General features: G+C 22.8%; 1 protein-coding gene across 2 annotated transcripts in view; it reads right to left on the reverse strand.

The window, feature by feature from the left end:
* The window catches only part of LOC127289233 (tyrosine-protein phosphatase 10D-like), a 68904-nt gene that overhangs the window by 16421 nt on the left and 31050 nt on the right, over window positions 1–21433 (reverse strand). For both annotated transcript variants that reach the window (XM_051317040.1, XM_051317041.1), the window contains exons 3-6: window positions 9440–9686; window positions 4582–4857; window positions 2746–2952; window positions 1647–2000 (exon numbers count right to left, since the gene is read on the reverse strand). In XM_051317040.1, coding sequence (XP_051172997.1) covers window positions 1647–2000; window positions 2746–2952; window positions 4582–4857; window positions 9440–9686 — 1084 coding nt within the window. The remainder of the gene's footprint in view (window positions 1–1646; window positions 2001–2745; window positions 2953–4581; window positions 4858–9439; window positions 9687–21433) is intronic.

A 21433-nucleotide genomic window follows, 5' to 3' on the forward strand; every position in this document is an offset into this window, starting at 1 on the left:
AAAAATACTACAAAATAGTAAAAATAGTAAAAAATAGTAAAAAATACCAGAAAATACAAAAAATAATAAAAATAGTAAAAAAAATACTAAAAAATAATAAAACTACTAAAAAATACTAAATAAATATCAGAAAATACAAAAAATAATAAAAAAAGGTAAAAAAATACCAGAAAATACTAAAAAATAGAAAAAAATACAAAAAAATAATAAAAATAGTTTTAATAAATACCATAAAATACTAAAAAATATTAAAAATACTACAAAATAGTAAAAATAGTAAAAAATAGTAAAAAATACCAGAAAATACAAAAAATAATAAAAATAGTAAAAAAAATACTAAAAAATAATAAAACTACTAAAAAATACTAAATAAATACCAGAAAATACAAAAAATAATAAAAAAAGGTAAAAAAATACCAGAAATTACTAAAAAATAGAAAAAAATACAAAAAAATAATAAAAATAGTTTTAATAAATACCATAAAATACTAAAAAATATTAAAAATACTACAAAATAGTAAAAATAGTAAAAAATACCAGAAAATACAAGAAAATACAAAAAATAATAAAAATAGTAAAAAAAATACCAGAAATTACTAAAAAATAGAAAAAAGTACTAAAAAATTACATTTTTTCATTATAATTATTATTTTATCATTTTTTAATATTAGTATTACCTCTTTTATATTTGAATAAAAAAAATGTTGTATTATACTATTTTAATAGAATTTTACAATTAATTTCTCAATTTTATTCTTTTGATTTATATTTATAAATCTTCAAATATTTCGCATTTAATTTTGTATTTATTTTCATATACATTGAAGAAAATATTATTCTATGACTTTGTAAAAGTACACAATGTAGAAAATCTAATCTACTACAAGAAAAAGAATATGTTTTCATTTTTCGTTTTCTAAATTCAAGAAATTAAAAAAAAAAAATTTTTAAATTAATTCAAAATAATTATTTTATTAGCAAATAAAATTTTAATTATTGTATAATAATTCAGTATTATATTAAATAATTATTGAAAATTACAATTTTTTGAAATTCAATTATTTAAAAATTCAATTTTTATAGAAAAAAAATTTATTTAATTGAGTAAAGAATAAAATTACAATTTTTTCTATTATTTGAATAAAAAACATTTTGCAAATTTAAATATTTTCATAATTTAAATTCAATTTTATCGTAAATATAAATTTTATACAGTAAAATATAATTTTCAATTGAATAGAGAAATAAAAAGTAGAAATAAAAATAAAAATAGAAAAAAAGATAGGAAAAATTTTGCAAATTTAAATATTTTCATAATTTAAATTCAATTTTATCGTAAATATAAATTTTATATAGTAAAATATAATTTTCAAATGAATAGAGAAATAAAAAGTAGAAATAAAAATAAAAATAGAAAAAAATAGGAAAAAATATAAGAAAATAGAAAAAAATTCATAAAAAGCTAATTTTTAAGGAAAACTATTTTTTGAATTTAAAAAAAAAATTATTTATTTATTTATTAAGTTGATGAGACAAAATTTTTTTTCTACTTTCACTGTTGCTATCGTAATTTAATTTTTTTTTTCTATTTTTCTTTTTTTTTGCTTAAATTTTTCTCTATTAAAAAAAAAAAAAAAACAACTTACTGAGAACAACATCGCCACTTGCCGGCCAACTTGTAACTTTTCCAGAAATTGTCTTCACCACAACTTGATATGTTTTACCGGGTTCTAAATCTTTAAATTCCCATCGACATTCTTCATCTTTATTACGTGTGACTGGTGTAAATCGTCTATTACCACCGTGTGTAATTTGATATTTGTCAAATTCAGAAGTTCCATTTGGAGGATTCCAATAGACACGAAATGATGTTGATGTGATTGAAGCTTTGTCAAAGGTCACATTTAATGGCCTCAATGGAACTGTTCGATATTGTGCTGTTGTTGGTGCTGAGGTTTCATATTCTGAGACGGTTTGCACGGAAATATTATAGGCTCTGCCTGCAAATAATAGATAAGAAAAATAAGAAATAGAAGAAGAAGGAGAAAAATAAATAAAGAAAAAAGAAAATAATATTTCGAATAAAAGAGAGAGAAAATAAAATTTCTTTCCAAAGGCGATTTTTGTCAGAAAGAAAATAAAGGCAAAATATTTGAAAAAAAAAAAAATTTCAATAAAAATTTAAAAAGAAAATTTCAATATATAAAAAAATAAATAAATGAAAATTATATTTAAATCGATTTAAATTATTAAAATTATTATTTAAAAAAAATAAAATTTGAAGAAAAAAAAATATAATGAATAAAATAATATTTTTAATATTAAACTAAATGAAAAATAATAAAGAGTAAAAGTATTAAAAGAATTTTTTTTTTTTTTGAAATGAAATAATTATAAAAATAAAAATATAATAGAAAATCGAAACGTCTGGAATTAAACTTATATAAAGAAGTATTTTTCTTTAATTCTGATTCTAAAGCCACAAATAATCATATTACAAATAAATAATTATAATAATATTAATAAAATTGAAAAATAGAAAATAATACAAAAATTAAAATTTTAAAATAGAAAATAATACAAAAATTAAAATTGAAAAATATAAATGTAATGGAAAATTAAAAAATATAAAAAAGAAGAAAATTGAATTGTGTCACAGTGAATCAGAATAAAAAAAAAAAAAAGGTATAAATTTAGCAAAAGAGATATTTTGATAATGAAATGAAAAAATAATATATATATTACCGGGAATAAGACCCTTGAAGGCAGCTTGCGCTGGTCCTGGAGGTTCGCCTTCAGTCTCAACATAAAGGACTGGTTCGATAGCATCCGGAGGATCAATGCTGACTTTATAATGCGTATAAATCCCAGCCGGATAAGGCGGTTGCCAGAGGACCAATAAAGTTGTTTCATTTCGAAACCACACGATGAACTTCCCTGGAGTGTTTGGCTCTGAAATATAATATATTCAAATTGATTTATTGTTATTTCAAAATTGTCCCCCCCCCTCTTTTACCCCCCAAAAACTATAGTCAAATTTATCCAAATTAATCACCAAATATTTATTATATATAATTTATTATATTATTATTCATTTAATTAATTATTATATAACTAAATTAAATGTAAAAAAAAAAAATTATGTAATTATGTAAAAAAAAAATAATATTTAGTCCCAAAATTAATTAAATGTTGAATTAGGAATTTAATAATTTAGTTCTGTCTTAATTATTTAATTGAAAATTTGTGTTTTAATTACTTATTGAATTTTTAATTAATTAAAATTAAATTATTATTTAGTATTTTAATTATTTATTAAAATATTATTTAGTATTTCAATTATTTATTAAATTAAAAATTAGTATTTTGATTATTTTCATTCTATATCGAATTATTTTTTTTTTTAGCAATTTCCATAAAACGAAAATTGTTATTTAGTATTTTTATTATTTATTAAATAATATTTTACTGTTGTATTAATTAAATTATTAAATTAAAAATTATTATTTTGATTATTTATTGAATTATTATTTAGTATTTTAATTATTTATTAAGTTATTAATTTTATTATTAAAAAAAAATTATTTTTCTTCAATTATTATCAATTGTTTTCTTATTCTTCTTCTTCTTCTTATAATTATTATATTTTAATAATTCTTTTTTAAAAAATTTTCCTTTTAATTACTAAAGTAAAATAATAATTTACATTCAATTATTATATTATTATTGTTAATATTATTACACTGGAAAAAAAAATTTTTTGATTCAAATACTCGATTACTTGACTATTATCAAATATTTACTTGATTCAAATAATTTTTTATTTAAACTAAATAAATTGTATTCCAACCAATAAATTCTGTATTTAGAACAAATACCATCTCAAATAATAATTATTTGATAATAGTCAAGTAATTCAGTATTTAAATCAAATATTTTTTTGCAGTGTATTATTGTTATTTTTTTTGTATTTCCTTTTTTTTCTTGTTGAAAATATTAATTAAAAATAAATAAAATAAGTAAAAATTCTAAATAATAAATAATAAAAAATAAATAATTAAAATAATAAAGAGAATAAGAAGAAGAAGAAGAAGAAGAAGAAGAAGAGGAACAAAAATACAATCAAAGAAAATTGAAATGCAAATATTATTCGAAGAACATTTACTAAATATGACGAGAAGGAGTAAATGTGAAAACAGAGCTTCATTAGGAGAATGAGCCATGAAAAGCGTTAAAGTCAAAGATAATTTTCCAAGAGACGGGAGTTTCTCATTAAGAGAGAAAATCTCCCCTACCCCTCTCCTCCTCTCATACTCTGTCATTCCCCCACTCTCTCTTTCTCAAATTTGTCGTCGTTCGTCAAGTTCTCAACTTTCTGAGAAGCTTACGACGAAACTTGAGGGTAAGATTCTCCTTCCAATTTCTTTTTCTCCCCCCCCCCCTCTCGGTATTTCCCTTTCTCCCCCCTTTTCCATCTTCCAACCACCCTAATATAAATTTTCCATGAAACTTTACTTGATTGGGTATTAATAATTCAAGAACTCGGTAAATTTATGTTTATATATATATATATACACGTACTGGTAGTGAAATTTCTGCTGGTGTAAGCGACACTCTCTTTGGAATCTAAGACGGTGAATAGTTGAAGGGAATAAGTTGCTCCCGGTGTTAGATCCTTGAGTGTATATGGTACAGCATCCGAGGGAATGATTCTGGTCCAGGGATTTGCAGCGTCATTGAAACTTTGTACCCTTAAACGAAAACCCGTGTAATTTCCCTTGTCAGGTGGTGACCAATAGACAATTGCTGATTTTCCATTACGTACTGATACAGTCAAATTTGACGGTGGATCGGGAGCTGAAAGAAAAAAAAAAGAAATTTTAATAAGAATTTTTTTTTGTTATAAATACTGGATAAATATTTTGAATTTTTAAAATTGGACTTTAGATTCGTGATCAGCGATCCCAAAAACCCCCAAGTAACGAGTTTCGAGCGAATTGAATGAATTTTTAAGAAATTTATCAGCCATATTGTATCCGCCATTTTGAATTTTCGAAATCCGATTTCAAATTCGTAATCAGCGACCCCAAAAACCCTCGAGTAACGAGTTTCAAGCGAATTGATAGAATTTTTGAAATAATTTCCTCCATATTGGATCCGCCATTTTGAATTTTGAAAAATTGAGCCGAAATTCGTAATCAGCGATTCCAAAAACCCCCCGAGTAACAAGTTTCAGGCGAATTGAATGAATTTTTAAGAAATTTATCAGTCATATTGTATCCGCCATTTTGAATTTTAAAAAACCAAGCCGAAATTCGTAATCAGCGACTCAAAAAACCCCCCGAGTAACAAATGTCATGCAAATTTGATTAATTTTAAATATTTTCGACGCCATATTGAATTCGCCATTTTGAATTTTTAAAATCCGATTTCAAATTCGTAATCAGCGACCCCAAAACTCCCCGTGTAACGAGTTTCAAGCGAATTGATAGAATTTTTGAAATAATTTCCGCCATATTGGATCCGACATTTTGAATTTTGAAAAACTGAGCCGAAATTCGTAATCAGCGACCCCAAAAACCCCCGAGGAACAAGTTTCAGGTGTATTAAATGGATTTTTAAGAAATTCGTCAGCCATATTGGATCCGCCATTTTGAATTTTGAAAATCCGATTTCAGATTCGTAATCAGCGACCCCAAAAACCCCCGAGTAACGAATTTCAGACGAATTCAATAAATTTTCAAAAATTTCTTCCGCCATATTGGATCCGCCATTTTGAATTTTGAAAATCCGACTTCAGATTCGTAATCAGATACCCCAAAAACCCCCGGGTAGCAAGTTTCAAGCGAATTTAATGGAATTTTTAAAATTATTAAATAAAAATTACTAAAAATATTTAAAAAATTAATTATTTATTATTGTATATTACTATTATTATTGTTATTATTATTATTATTATTGTTTTTTTTTTATTTATTGAAAAAAATAATAAATTATATAATTTTCTTATAACGAATAATTTTTTTCTGTTCACTTTAGAGATACTCAATTTATTTTTTAATTTTAATTAAAAATATTTCAATTAATTTTATCATAGTTTATCCATTCCTTATTTTATAATAATATTATCGTTTTGAAATTTATAATAATATTTATAATAAATATAATATTTATAATAAAAATTCAATTATTTTTATAATTATAAATTAAAAATTATTAATATTATAATATAATCACAAGCAGAAATAATTTTGAAAAAAGCGCTTAAAAAATATATCGATTCGATTCACAACACAGCGGAACGATACGGAAATGGACTGATTCACATTCCGCATATAGGAATTGCATTTGCCGCCGTTTCCGACGTTGACTCGTAGAACGCCAGTATACTTGCAATCGGTTAGATTTTAATCAGTATAGAAATTAGTTAAAAAAAAGTGAATATTTCTTTTTGTCAATTATTAAATCTTCATTATTCTTTTATACAAGTGCAACACTGAAGGAAGGGAGAGAAAGAATCGTGCGAACAATCAAAACAAAAGTAAGTTTTAACAAAAATAAAAAACAATTTTTCAACATTTTTTTTTTCTACAAGTGTTTTGTGTGTTTTCAATATATTATATTCGAATCATTAAAAGTTGCATTTATCGAATGATTTTTTTTTTCGATGATAATTATGAAAAAAGTGTCAAATTTTGAAAGGTTATGTTGCCTAAATTGTATGAGTAATGAAAAACATTTAATTGTTTAATTCGTTTAATTGAAACATTTTAATTGAAAACTTTCAATGTTTCATGAAAAAATATTCGTTGAAGGGGTATATATTTTTTTCACTTCGCGCATGCGCGTTAGGTGAAATATATTGAAACATTAATTCATGAAGCATTGAAAATTTCATGAAACAATTACAACACAAATTAAATTCGTTATATATCTGAATTCTATTAACGAAATTAAATTCACTGCAATATTTTTAAAAGAAAAATTGTTTTTTATTTAAAAATATTAAGAAAACAATGCTATTCAATTATTTGAAAATCGTGATCGCGTAATATAGAATTAAAAAATTTTTCTTTTCGGGAGTGTTCGATAAATTTAAAACCGCGCGAAATCGTCTAATAATAATTATATAGAATAGGGTAGTATTTTTTTTCGAATAAATTATTCTAAACATGTTTTCGGGAGTATTCGATATTTTAAAACCGCGAGGACCGCGAGTGACAATTTGGAGGTTATTTTCGAGATTCAAAAGCGCAGCTTCAGGAGGGAGATCGGGCAAAGGTACACGCAGGTAATTGTAAGTAATAATATTTTTATAATTATTAAAAAATAATGTATAAATAATATATATATATATATATATATATATATATATATATTAATGTAATATATAAAAATAAATGTAAATAAGAATTATATATATATAAACAAAAATTATATAAATTTATAAATATTATACATATAACAAAAAAAATGATAGGTTATGTTGCACGAAAAAAATTCTTTATCTGAATCAGCGATATGTTTCTTTAGAATAACGAAAACTTTCGCTGTTTTAATGAAACATATCGCTAATAATTATAAATTTATATAATTTATTAAATAAAAATAATAATAATAATAATAATAATAATAATAAAATAAATAATAATTTATTAAATTAATTTATATAAATCAAAAATTATAAAATTGCAAAAATATATATAAATATATAATAATTATTACATATAAAAATAAAATATAATAAAATAATACAGTTTTAGGTTATGTTGCACGAAAAAATTCTTTATCTGGATCAGCGATACGATTCTCTAGAATAACGAAAACTTTCGCTGTTTTAGTGAAACATATCGCTAATAATTATAAATTTATATAATTTATTAAATAATAATAATAATAATAATAATAATAATAATAAAATAAATAATAATTTATTAAATTAATTTATATAAATCAAAAATTATAAAATTGCAAAAATATATATAAATATATAATAATTATTACATATAAAAATAAAATATAATAAAATAATACAGTTTTAGGTTATGTTGCACGAAAAAATTCTTTATCTGGATCAGCGATACGATTCTCTAGAATAACGAAAACTTTCGCTGTTTTAGTGAAACATATCGCTAATAATTATAAATTTATATAATTTATTAAATAATAATATTAATAATAATAATAATAATAAAATAAATAATATTTTATTAAATTCATTTATATAAATCAAAAATTATATAAATGTATAATAATTATTATTTATACAACTAAAATATAATAAAATTATATCGTTTTAGGTTATGTTGCAAATAAAAAATTTTTTATCTGGATCAGCGATATATGTTTCACTAAAATAGAGAAAGTTTTCGCTATTCTAGAGAAACATATCCATGATTTAGATAAAGAATTTTTCCCGTGCAACATAACCTAAAACGATATAATTTTATTATATTTTAGTTGTATAAATAATAATTATTATACATTTATATAAGTTTTGATTTATATAAATTAATTTAATAAATTATTATTTATTTTATTATTATTATTATTATTATTATTATTATTATTATTATTATTATTTATATAAATTATATAAATTTATAATTATCAGCGATATGTTTCACTAAAACAGTGAAAGTTTTCGTTATTCTAGAGAAACATATCGCTGATCCAGATAAAGAATTTTTTCCGTGCAACATAACCTAAAACTGTATTATTTTTATTATATTTTAGTTGTGTGCATAATAATTATTATATATTTATATAATTTTTGTAATTTTATAATTTTTGATTTAAATAAATTAATATAATAAATTATTATTATTATTATTATTTAATAAATTATTTATATAATTTATATAAATTTATATAATTATTATATATTAAAATACAATAAAATAATACAGTTATAGATTATGTTGCATGAAAGAAATTTTTTATCTAAATCAGCGATATGTTTCTCTAGAATAGTGAAAACTTTCGCTGTTTTAGTGAAATATATCGCTATTCCAGGTGAAGATTTTTTTTCCATTCCCTTTTTTCGGAGGGGAATGTTTAAAATTTTTACATTAAATTCGTGATAATTGATTTTAAAAATTGTTTAACGAGAATAATTTTTTTTTTTTGTCGGTAATGCAGAAATCTAACTTTAAAAAAAAATTTTTTTCAATCAATTTCGTAAAAAATACCAGTGGCACTTAGTTTAGACCTAAAATAATAGAATAAAACAATAATCGTCTAAATATTTAAAGTTTACGAGAAAAAAAAAACAAAAATAACTTCCGCTTAAATACAAAATTGTATACAATAAAAAAAAAATAAAATACGAGAAACTATAAAAAAAAAGTGAGGGCGATAAAATTTCTATTTTTATCCTCACAGCAAAAGGAAATAAAAACACAGGGGGTGGGGGGGGGGTGGAAATAAAATAACTTACGAGTTGTGATTGAGGCAGTCCATGTGAGCCAATCGTGAAATGTTCCATTACTATAGTAAAGCCAAAATTCATATTTAGTCCCTGGTAAACCATCCCGGAAGTAAATAACATCCCCAATATCGGTGGCAGCAATTGTTGTATTTGGCCGTGGATAACCAATTCCTGGACTATAATCCAATCGGTACCATGAGCCACCCTGACTTAAATTACCCGGTATTTGAATGGCCAAATCTGCTGAATAAGTAACCTGGAAAAAAATAAAAAAAAAATACACACATTTTATTAAAGCCTGTATTAAATTCGAAATATATTTTATCGATTCGTTGCGACCTATAATTTAACCTCAATAATATAATGTCTATATTTGTATAATTCCACACGAGGACTAATGGAAATCGATCCTGGTGCTAATTTTTGCAAATTCACTCTCGTGTATCACTCCTACTTTCATTTTAATTTTTTACATTTGAATTTCAATTCAATTTTGAAATTCAAACGTTAATTTACTTATTTTTAGATATATATTAATTGAAATAAATTATTATTAATTTGCCAAATTAAATGCTTTTACTGATTTAGATTTACTTTTTGAAATTTTTGTTTTTTCTTTTTGAAAATTTTTTTTTGGGAAATTATTATTATTATTATTATTATTATTATTATTAATAAATTATTATTTATTATTAAAATTATAATTTTCAATTAAATAATTAATACAGCACTAAATTATTAAATTCCTAATTTTTTCTATGTTGAGTTTCCTATCTATATTCTTGTTAATTATATGCGTCGGTAATTCACTGTTTTACCGACCCAAAATTAATAAGATTATAGATAGAAAACTCGCTAGAAAAAAATTGTGATTTTTTTTTTCTATTAAATTATAATTTATTCTTAAATTTATTTATTTTATTAAATTTATTTCATTATTTTTTTAATTATATACTTAAATATTTATTACATTTATTATTAAATTTTATTATTGCTTTATTACTACATTTAATTATTATGCTTTATTTAATTTATCAGTTATTATTTAATAATTATGATTTAATAGAAAAAAAAAACAATCTTTTTCGCCTAAGAAAAAATTACTTACGGGTCGGTAACTATGTTTTTACCGATCCATGACTAATGAGATCAAAGAAGGGAAACTCGATAGAAAAATTCTTTTATTGTAAAAATTCCATTAAATGAAATATGTACCAAATGAAAATTCCACAAAGCGAATAATTCAGTTAAAATAAATATAAATTAAAATAAAATTAATCAAGATTTAATTAAAACGAATAAATTAAAATTCAATAAAAACAATAATAATTAACTAAAAATAATTATATAAATTAAATTTTTTAAAATACGAAATTACATACAAAAATTAATTTTTATTAAACAAAATTTTGCATATTAAAATTAATTGTCATATTGTTATTATTATTATTATTATTATTATTATTATTATTATTATTGTTATTATTATAAATTTATAAATAATCGTTTTTAATTTCTATCAACTTTTATAAATTTTTTTTTAATAAAAAAAATTTTTTCCAATTGAAATTTGAAATCCTTGGAAAATTATTGCAAGTTGCTTTGAAAGTATTTCGATATGCTAATGATTTTTCTTAATGAGATAAGGGATTTGCTATATTATTTTCATTTTCCGTTTCTCGCGCGCGTATACACGATCTAATTAACTCATTTGAATAGATCTGTTTTTCGTGTTTACAGATGAACACCTCGTGTTTAATTACATTGAAAGCATTTCCTACTTCTGGCTTGAAATACAAATGACTCTCGTATGTGTAAATATATATATATATAAAAATACAGCTGAATTAAAATCAGGTATTTTGTAATCTGAAAAAAATTCCAAATAATTTAAATGAATTATTAAATTAACAATTTTATTTATTTTTTAAGTAAATTAAGATAAATAATTATTTATTTAAATAAAATTATTAATAAATAAAATAAATAATTAATTTAAATAAAATTAAAAATAAATATTAAAATAGACAATTGTTAATTTAAATAAAATTATTAAGAAATAAATTAAATAATTATTTATTTTAAATTAATAATTATTTATTTAAATTAACAAATATTTATTTAAACTAATTAATTATTTTACTGTTTCAATAAAAATTATTTTTATTTTTATAATTTAATTACAAAATTAATGTTAGTTAATTACAGTGATACCTCTCTTGATTTGTGATATGTCTCAATTTGAAAGGTTCTATCAAAAAAAAATTTATTTGTTGCCTCAAAAAAAAAAAAAAAAAAAAAAAAAAAAAAAAAAAAAAAAAAAAAAAAAAAAAAAAAAAAAAAAAAAAAAAAAAAAAAAAAAAAAAAAAATGTAGACTGTAGTTAATTGAAAATTACATATGTAAATTTTGGAAGAATCAAATATAGAGAAACATAAAAATACACTGTAACCTCTCAATTTAGACATCGATGCAAATAAAAGAAAAAAAAATAGATCAGAGGTCAAAATTGTTTTTTTGAAAAATATTGAAATAGAAAAAAAGGGAAAATACCGTAAAACCTCCCGAATTGGGACACCATTGCAATAAAGAGGTTCCACTGTATTCTGTATGCAGAATATTTTTTTTTATTATCAAAGTAAAAAATTGAAACTATAATAATAATAATAATAATAATAATAATAATAATAATAATAAAAATATAATAATAATAAAATAATAATAATACAAGAATATAATAATAATAATGAGAATAATAATTATTATTATTCATTAAATTAAATATAAAATTAAATTAAAAAATATAATAAACAAAAAACGATAGTTAAATAAATTTTATATATTTGCACCCGTGATATAATTAAAGTCGTCTCGTTATTTAAAATGCATTTAAAAAAAAAAAAGGGAAAATAATTTTCAGTGTGTGGAAAAACGTTGATTGAAGGGTCGTTATACGGAAGAGAGTGAAACTTGAAAAATATTTGTTATTTATAAAATTCGTTAGACTGGTCTATATTTGCAAAGAGGGGAATTTCGAGTACTGTGAAGGTAAATATATGCGCACGCATTATGTCCTATACGCAATGTGACTCGATCGTATATATATATATATATATATATGTATATGTATGTATATGTAAAAGTGCCCGAGACAAGGACCTCGTTAACCAGGTCTGAGTCTCTCAGTACTCCACCGGTATGTATATACATATATATATACCTTTTTTTAAACACCACGTTCTCCACACACACATATATATACATGCCGCGCTTTCTCTAGACCTTGACGGCAAAATTATTTCAGATCCGTGTGTGGTTAAATCATAATTTTTTATAAAAGTTTATTTTTTTCATAATTTTGCTAAAAAAACAAAAAAAAAAAAATAATAATTAATTAAAGTAATAATGCAAATAAAGAAATTAATTTTATTTTTGGAAAAATTAGTAATTAGTAATTAGTAAATAAAAAAATTATTTATTAGGAATTAAATTTTAGAAGTAATTAATTAGGAGTAAAAATTAGTAGTTAATTAATGGAAAATAAATTATTTATTAATAATTAATTATTAGTAGAGAAATTATTTTATAGTAATTGAATATTTGTAGAAAAATAATTTTATTAGTAATTAAATATTAGTAGAAAAAATAATTTTTTAAAAATTAATTATTAGATTTTATTATTATTATTATTAGGTATTATTATATTATTTATTTATTATTTATTATTTATTATTATTATTTTATTTAAAATTTTATTTATTACTATTATATTATAGTATTATATTACATTATTATTATATTATTTATTAGAAAAATTATTGGTTATTATATTTTGTGTAAAGAACGTAAAAAAAAAATATTAAATACAGTAAAACCTTTCAAATTGGACATTCGTCCAAAAAAAACGAGGTTCCACTGTATGTAAAAATAAATCGGAGGATTATTATTGTTATTATTAATGTATATTTTATTAATTGTAAATAATTATATTAATTATAAAAAGAACACTACATATAAAAATAGAAAAAATAAATTATTAATAAATAATAAATAAATAAATAAAAATTTTCAAAAAGGGAAAAAATAGAAAAAAAAATTTTTTTAATTTAAAAAGTTAAATATTTAAAATACTATACAATAAATGATAAAAATCTCAAGGGAGAAAATTTCAGTTCAGATTTTTTTTTTTTGATCCTATTTAGGTATTTATGTTGTTTGCATTGTGAATAATTCTCAAAGGAGGGATCATACATCAAAAAGTTAAAAATTTTATTAGAACGCACTTAGCTTCAATATTTTCCTATTTTATATATATATATATATGTGTATATATATATATATATATATATATATATATATATGAGACACAGTAAACTCGAAACATGAAACAGCTCTTACTCTCAGGTTCCAATAGTAATCGCGCTATATATGCCTTAGGGAATTTTTGTAACGGTGTTACATTATAAGTCGATCAATCTCCTTCAATAAAATGTCGTACACAAGGGAAACTTTTTCACCTTCAAAAACATAAAAGAGTGTATCTATTGAAAATTATATATATATATATACAAAACATTCTGATTCTTTTTTTCTCTCTTTATTTTTTTTTCATAACAAAATTTTCATGTGTACTTTTTTTACAAAAATTTTTTATATTTATAATTTATAAATTAGGGTCAATTGGGGTAAATGGGGACAAAATCGCTATTTTTCACAAATTACATACTCTCTAAATCTGAATTAGTAAAAATGTTTACTAATTCAGATTTAGAGAGTATAAGTTTCTACCTTTAAAAGGTAATATTTGCGGGTTTATTTTTTTAAGTTGTTATTTACATTCCCAGGATTAATTTTATGCAGTAGAAAAAAATTTAGATAAGCTTTAAACGTATGAAACTGACTGTCACCATTTACCCAAAAATTTAGAAAATTTCATAAAATTTGGGGTAAGTTGCGGAGACAGCATACACTGTTAAAAATGTTCTGAATTTTCCGTCAAAATTAAGATACAAAAGTATCATAATTTTCAAAATATTGTTACTGAAAGCTAAAGTCAATTACTTTTAACGAAAATTTGCCAAACTTTACTTAAAAATACAAAATGTTACTGAAAATTCTAAATAAGTAACTGATTTCTAAATTGCGTAAGGGGAAAACAAAACTTTGTTATACAGCTTTAGGATTTTTACTAGTAACGCACTTTAATTTGAATTAGGTATAAAAGTAACTAAAACATCACTGAAAATATTATTACAGTAATGAAGTTTTAGTTACGTGATACTAAAATTTTATTCAGCAACAATCATGAGAATTACGAAACTGTAACAAAATTTTAAGAAATGTATTACCGAAGTTTTATGCAGTTACTTTCTAAATCTGAATTAGTAAAAATGTTTACTAATTTGAATTAGTGACTCATTTTTTGCTTCTGAATTAGTAAAATTTTACTAATTATTAGTAACTTTTACTAACAATTAGTAAAATTTTACTAATTCAGAAGCAAAAAGTAAGTCACTAATTCAAATTAGTAAACATTTTTACTAATTCAGATTTAGAGAGTACATGTTGCAGAAAATTACGAAACTGTAACAAAATTTTCATACACGCAACTGAATTTTTATGTTAATACATGTTTCGGAAAATTCCGAAATGGTAACAAAATTTTCGTAACACGTAACAGCATAAAACTTCAGTTGCTATTTACAAAAAATTCCGACAGAAATTTCTAACAGTGATAGTTTCTAAGAAAGTTTTAAGAAAATAGTTTCATTAAGTATATTACTGTATTAAGGGATGAAAAAATTTGAAAAAAAATTTATTGTAGATATATAATAGTTGAATCAATTAAAATTTTTTTTTTTAATTTCAGTATTTTGTCTCGAATTTCAAAGAAAACAGACTTAAAAATCATACCAAATTTTTAAGTCTGTTTTCTTTGAAATACTCGACAAAATACTAAAAACAGTTTGACTTTGATTTTCAAGTTTTGATGCATTGAGCGATAACTTTTTTTTATCTTGCTCCCAATTGTCAAGATAAAAACTTGGCAATACTCAAAACCTCTTGCAGGTGATCTGAGGTTAAAATATTGACAATTTTAAAACTGTAAATTAAGCTCCAAAACCTCTTGTCCCCATTTACCCCAACTGACCCTAAAAATTTTAATTAAAAATAAAGAAACAAAATTTTTTTTGTATTATAAATATTTCTAAGGACTGAAAAATTCAAATTGGAATCAAAGTTTATGGAATTTCCCATAACTTTATTGTAACTAGAATATATATATATATATATATATATATATGAATTTTTCTATATAGTGATCATAAAATTATGCATTTTATGTTAGTTGAGAAATACTTTTTCTTATGGAGACTTTAATATTTTTATTTCTCCCCTCCACAACCCTTTTTCTCTTTCTTTCTCATTTTCTCTCTTTATTCGAAGCGTATTCGAGGAGAATTTTTTTTTTTATATTCTCCCATAAGATGAGGTTTTTTATGGGATTCTGTATTCTATGCGCGCCATGGCAAGCTTATTTAGAGATTCGGGACTCGTCGTTGAACCAGAATGCCGTGAACGTGTATGTACGTGCCTTTAGGCATTCCTCGTGAAACTAAAAGAATATCCAAAGCATGACGAAGGAGGAAAGATAAAGAAAGTTGTTTGAAACAACTTTTTTTTTCACCAAGTCTAGGATAACGTTTTTTTTTTTTCTTTCTTATATATCACTTTTTTTCTGCATCTTCGATTTTCAACTTTCAACTGATATCACTTCCTCATCGAAAGAAAAAATAAAGTATTTTTTTTTAAGGCGAAAAAAAATTAAAAATTCGAATTTTTAAATATTTTTTAAATATTTTTTAAATTATTTAATTTTTTATTCTTTTTTTATCCGTACAGTGAATCCTCAATTGCAGTTAGTTCAAATAAAGTAAAACCTCTAAAATTTGAATTGTATTTAAATTTAACTTTTGTTTGTACAGTAGTACCTCTTTTTAGAACTAGTGTCTAATTTAGGAAGTTTTACTGTATTGGCCTCTTTTTATTATGTTAGAAAATATATTTGTTTGTGTCCAATTTAGAAGGTTTTACTGTATTAGCATTTTTCAATATTAGAAAATATTATTTCTTTATTCAAAACTAAATATTACTTTGCCCAAATCTCTAATTTAGAAGGTTTCACTGTATTAGTATTTTTTCTATATTAAAAAAATATTATTTTCGTATATAGAAATAATATTTTCAATATATAGAAAAAAATGTTGGTACAGTGAAACCTTCTAAATTAGACACTAGTGCAAAACAAAGAGGTTTTACTGAAAAAAAAGTTAATTTCAAACTGACTGCTTCTTTTTTCAATCATTTTTATAAAAATAAATGCAAAAAAATATTAATTTATCAAAATTTAAAAATACAGTAGAACCCCTCAGATCGAAATTTAGTTCAATTGAAAATGTTCTACTGCATGTCCCAAAAAAAATTCTTTATATACTCGAAAACAGCATTTTCAATATAGAGAAATTCTAATACAGTAAAACCTTCCAAATTAGACACTAGTGGAATTAAGAGAGATTCTACTGTAAAAAACAAAAATTAATTTCAAACTGACAACAATTTGTTGGTAGTCATAAAATTTTTGTCGATTTATAAACTAAAAAAAAAAGAAGATATTAGTAAATTGTCCAAAAAATACAGTCGAACCTTTCAAATTGCAATTTGGAAATTCTACTGTACGTTCTAAAAAAAATCCTTTATATTTCAAATTAAAAAATATTTTTTTTTAGACAAATACGAAAAATGATTTTAGAATTATACAAATAAATAAATAAATATGTACAACTTGAAGAAGAAAGAAACTTTTTCTCTCAAGATACTGTACATTTTAATGGGGTTTTTAAAAATAAAAAGCAAAATATAGAATAGATAATAGGTTGTTATCACTGAGTTCCACATGGCTATATAGTTTTGTTCAACAAGTTGTTTTTCTAGGCATTAAACACCGGTACCGGTGCTCAGTCTTTACGAGCGATGACCTTTGCCCATCATAATAAACCAAGTTTCATTTCTAACCTCTTAAGAATCTGCCAATCCAACGGTTCAAAGTACTTATATGTGTATTTTTAAATTGCATTCCATAATAATTTAGATAAAAATTAGAAAAAAAAGTATTAACTTCCGTATAGAAAAAAGTATCTGTGTATAATAATAATAATAATAATAATAAGATTTTCAAATTTTCTTAACATTTAAATAATTTTATTATTATTAATGGCAGTAAAACCTTCTATTTTAGACAAGTGTCTCGATTATAGAAGTTTCATTGTATTTTTAAATTTTCTTAATATTTAAATAATTTTATTAGTATTAGTGACAGTAGAACCTTCCATTTTAGTCCTGTGTCTCAATTATAGAGATTTCACAGTATTTTCAAATTTTGTTAATATTGAAATAATGTTATTAGTATTAGTGGCAGTAAAACGTTTTATTTTATTCCTGTGTCTAAGTTATAGAGGTTTCACTGTACTTTTAAATTTTAATATCAGTTTTCCTAATATATTAAAATTCTTTTTTATGTTGCAAACATTTTCTCTGCAATACAGTAAAAACGTTTTTTCCTGTCCCACTTGAAGAGGTTTCACTGTATAATTTAAGCAGTTTTTATTGTATTTCAATATTTTCGAACATAAAATCCAGAACAGATTTAGTACCTAACAAATGGTACAATTTAACTTGGTTAAGTCCCAATGTTCTTATTAAAGAGGTTTTAATGTATTTTGATATTTTTCCAAATTCCTTTAAAATTTTCATAATTTTTTCACTATTTGTAGCAATATTAGTATAGCAAATGAATAAAACCTTCTTTTTCAGTTCCGTGTCTTAGTTTTAGAGTTTTTCACTGTATTGAATTACTTTTTTTTAATATTCCGATAATTTTTATCAGTACCTCTTCTTTAAAACGAAACGACGAACGTTCTTTAGACACTAGTGTCCAACTTGAGGAGGTTTCACTGTACCCTAATGTAATTATTTACTAGTTTTATATTTAGATATTTTTATCAGCACCTGTAGCATGGGAAATACGGTTTTTGGACTCAAGTGTCCCACTTGAGAAGGTTTACTGTATTCTAGTATATTAAAATTCTTTTTTAATATTCTGACATTTTTATCAGTACTTGTGGTCCCACTTGAGGAGATTTTGCTGTACCCTAATGTAATTATTTACATTTTCTATATTTAGATTTTTTTTATCAGTACCTATGGTATAGGAAATAGGTGCTTTAGACTCTAGTGTCCCACTTGAGGAGGTTTAACTGTATCCTAATATATTCAATTATCTTTTCATAGTCAGAAATGTTAACACTACCTGCGTTACAGTAAAAACGTTCTTTAGACATCAGTGTCCCACTTGAGGAGGTTTAACTGTATCTTCATATTTTGAAATACAGTATCGTCATTTATTTTTAATTCAAAATATTTTTCAAATAAAATTAGTTAATTAAAATCCCCCAATATTTTCCAATTTTTCAAAAAAAGAAAAAAATAAAGAATTAGCAAAAAAATAAAAAAACGAAAATACTTATTTAAATCGTGTTTAACATTGATTGAAATTGTCAACAACGTCAAAGGGTTATCTCTATAGCAGTAGGAAAGGGTTAAGGGGGTACTTCGTCAAAAGTGTCATTTGTCGTCACGTGTCGAGTGAAACTCCCCCCTCCCCTCTTTAATTAAATTCTCCTTGAAATTTACATCTGTCGTCGTTTCGCGACGCCTCCACAGTCTCTCTTTCAAGTTTGCGATTATAGAGAAAGAGAGAGAGTAAGAGAGGAACTCTTGTAGACCGGAAGTGAAGGATGGATGGCAGACAGAAAGGAAGAAGGGGGGGGGGGGAGGGAGGAAGGCTCCAAAATAGGATACGAAGAAGGAAGTAAAGAGGAAAATGTTAAGGGGGAGAGAGGGGGGGGTGGTAAGGAACGAAGATGGAAAATGTCGAGAGAATATATTTGAGAGTATGTACATACAAAGTGGGAAAGGGATGATGAGAAGTAGAGAAAAGTGTCGGAAGAGAGGTGAGGAGAGGGGGGAGGGGTGGGGTGGGGGTTTGAGTAGTGAAAAAGGAAAGAGAAGGGATCGATATGTCGAGACCGGATGTGGGGAAACGGCAATGCTTTTTTCCCGAGGATGGAAAAACATTTTCACGTCACATTTCCATCCTTCGACGCACCTCTCTTCATATATATGTATGTGACGAATATATATATATATATGTATTTCATCCGCCTAAACCAGACGAGTACAATCGATCGTTGTTTCAATACCGGAAATGTCCACTGGTCACAACAGACAGGGACGGGTTTGGTTTATCAATTTTCGCAAAACAATTGATTTCATTATATATTATTATTATTATTATTATTATTATTATTATTATTATTATTATTATTATTATTAGTATTATTTTATTATTAGATTGATAAAAATAATTCCTACTATTTTAAAAAAGAATAGGTGAATATTAAAAAAAAACAGATACACTAGAACCTCTTGAAGCGAAGTTTAGTTCTGTAATTGAGGTTTTACTGTATTAAAAAAAAGGACAGAAAACAAGTGTATATAAATTTTGGAAACGTTAATATTTTTTTTTTCTTTTATAAAAAAGGACAGAAAACAAGTGTATAAATTTTAGAAAAATTAATATTTATTTATTTGTTAGGAATTAAAATTGTATACGAAATACAGTAAAACTTTTCAAATTGGACAAAAGCGCAAGAATAGAGGTCCTAGTGTATATAATGAAAAAATTCCTAGTAAATAATGGGAAAATAATATTAGCAATAAAAAATAATAATAATGGTAATAATAAAAATAATAATATAATAATAATATAATAATAATAATAATGATAATACTTAATAATAATAATAATAATAATAATAATAATAATATACCTAATGAATTAAATATTAAATAAATAAATGATTATAAAAAAAATAATAATATCAATAAATAAGTAAAAAATTATAAAAATAATTTTAAAAAAAAATTATAAAGTAAAACCTTGCGAATATTGAACTTGAAAAAACTGAAATTAATATAAAATGCAATAAAATTCTACTGGAATTAAAAATGAAGAATTTTTTTTATTGAGAGAAAAAACCTAACTAGAGCAAACAATTTTTTTTTATTTATTTATTTTTTTTTTTTTTTTTAGTTGAAAATGGATATTTGTACAATAAACAAACTCGATTAACTTGTCCTTCCAACATCCGTCTCGTAACTTCCGGTTTATTGCAATACATTTGTAACCAATGGAATGTACGTGAAAAAATATATACCGGTATGAATTCACACTCAACGTGTCTATTTTATCATCTTGTTGAATAAAATTATTTAACAATATTAATATTGGAAAAAAAAAATTTAATTTAAAATAATAATCTTTAACATTTAACAATTTATTTTACTTTTTTTTTATTATTATTATTATTTACTTTTTATTTATACCGATTTAAAAAAAAAAATTTATTCATTTTCCAAATTGTTGATTAAATTTTTATTTATTTATTTAAAGCTATAAATATATTTAGGATAAATTTAATTTATATATTTATATAAGTAAAATAATATATTTTATGTAAATATTATTGTTATATTTTATATAAATATATTTATTATGTTTTTTGAAGTTATTTTCATTTTTTTTTTTTTTTTTTTTTTTTTATTAATGAAATATTTATCTTTTGCAATATAAAAAATAAGAATGTCATTCAAAGAAAATTTCAACTTTTCTCTGTTGTATAAATCTTTTCATGCGAACCCTTCGGTTTATCATTGAGAAGTTTTCGGGGAGGGAAGGGGAGGGGGGGGGAATTGCAACAAACACCGAAATTCCTGAATCAAAAAGTTTTAATTGGAAAACTGTCAACCCCCATGACATGAAAAATTACCTTTTTTTTCAATACCCTAATTTGTCTTCTTTTGACCGTAATAAAAAAAGAAAAAA

The sequence above is a fragment of the Leptopilina boulardi genome, unplaced genomic scaffold, assembly GCF_019393585.1.
Source record: "Leptopilina boulardi isolate dan_hultmark-lab unplaced genomic scaffold, ZJU_Lbou_2.1 LbouV2_40, whole genome shotgun sequence".
NCBI classification, from domain to species: domain Eukaryota; kingdom Metazoa; phylum Arthropoda; class Insecta; order Hymenoptera; family Figitidae; genus Leptopilina; species Leptopilina boulardi.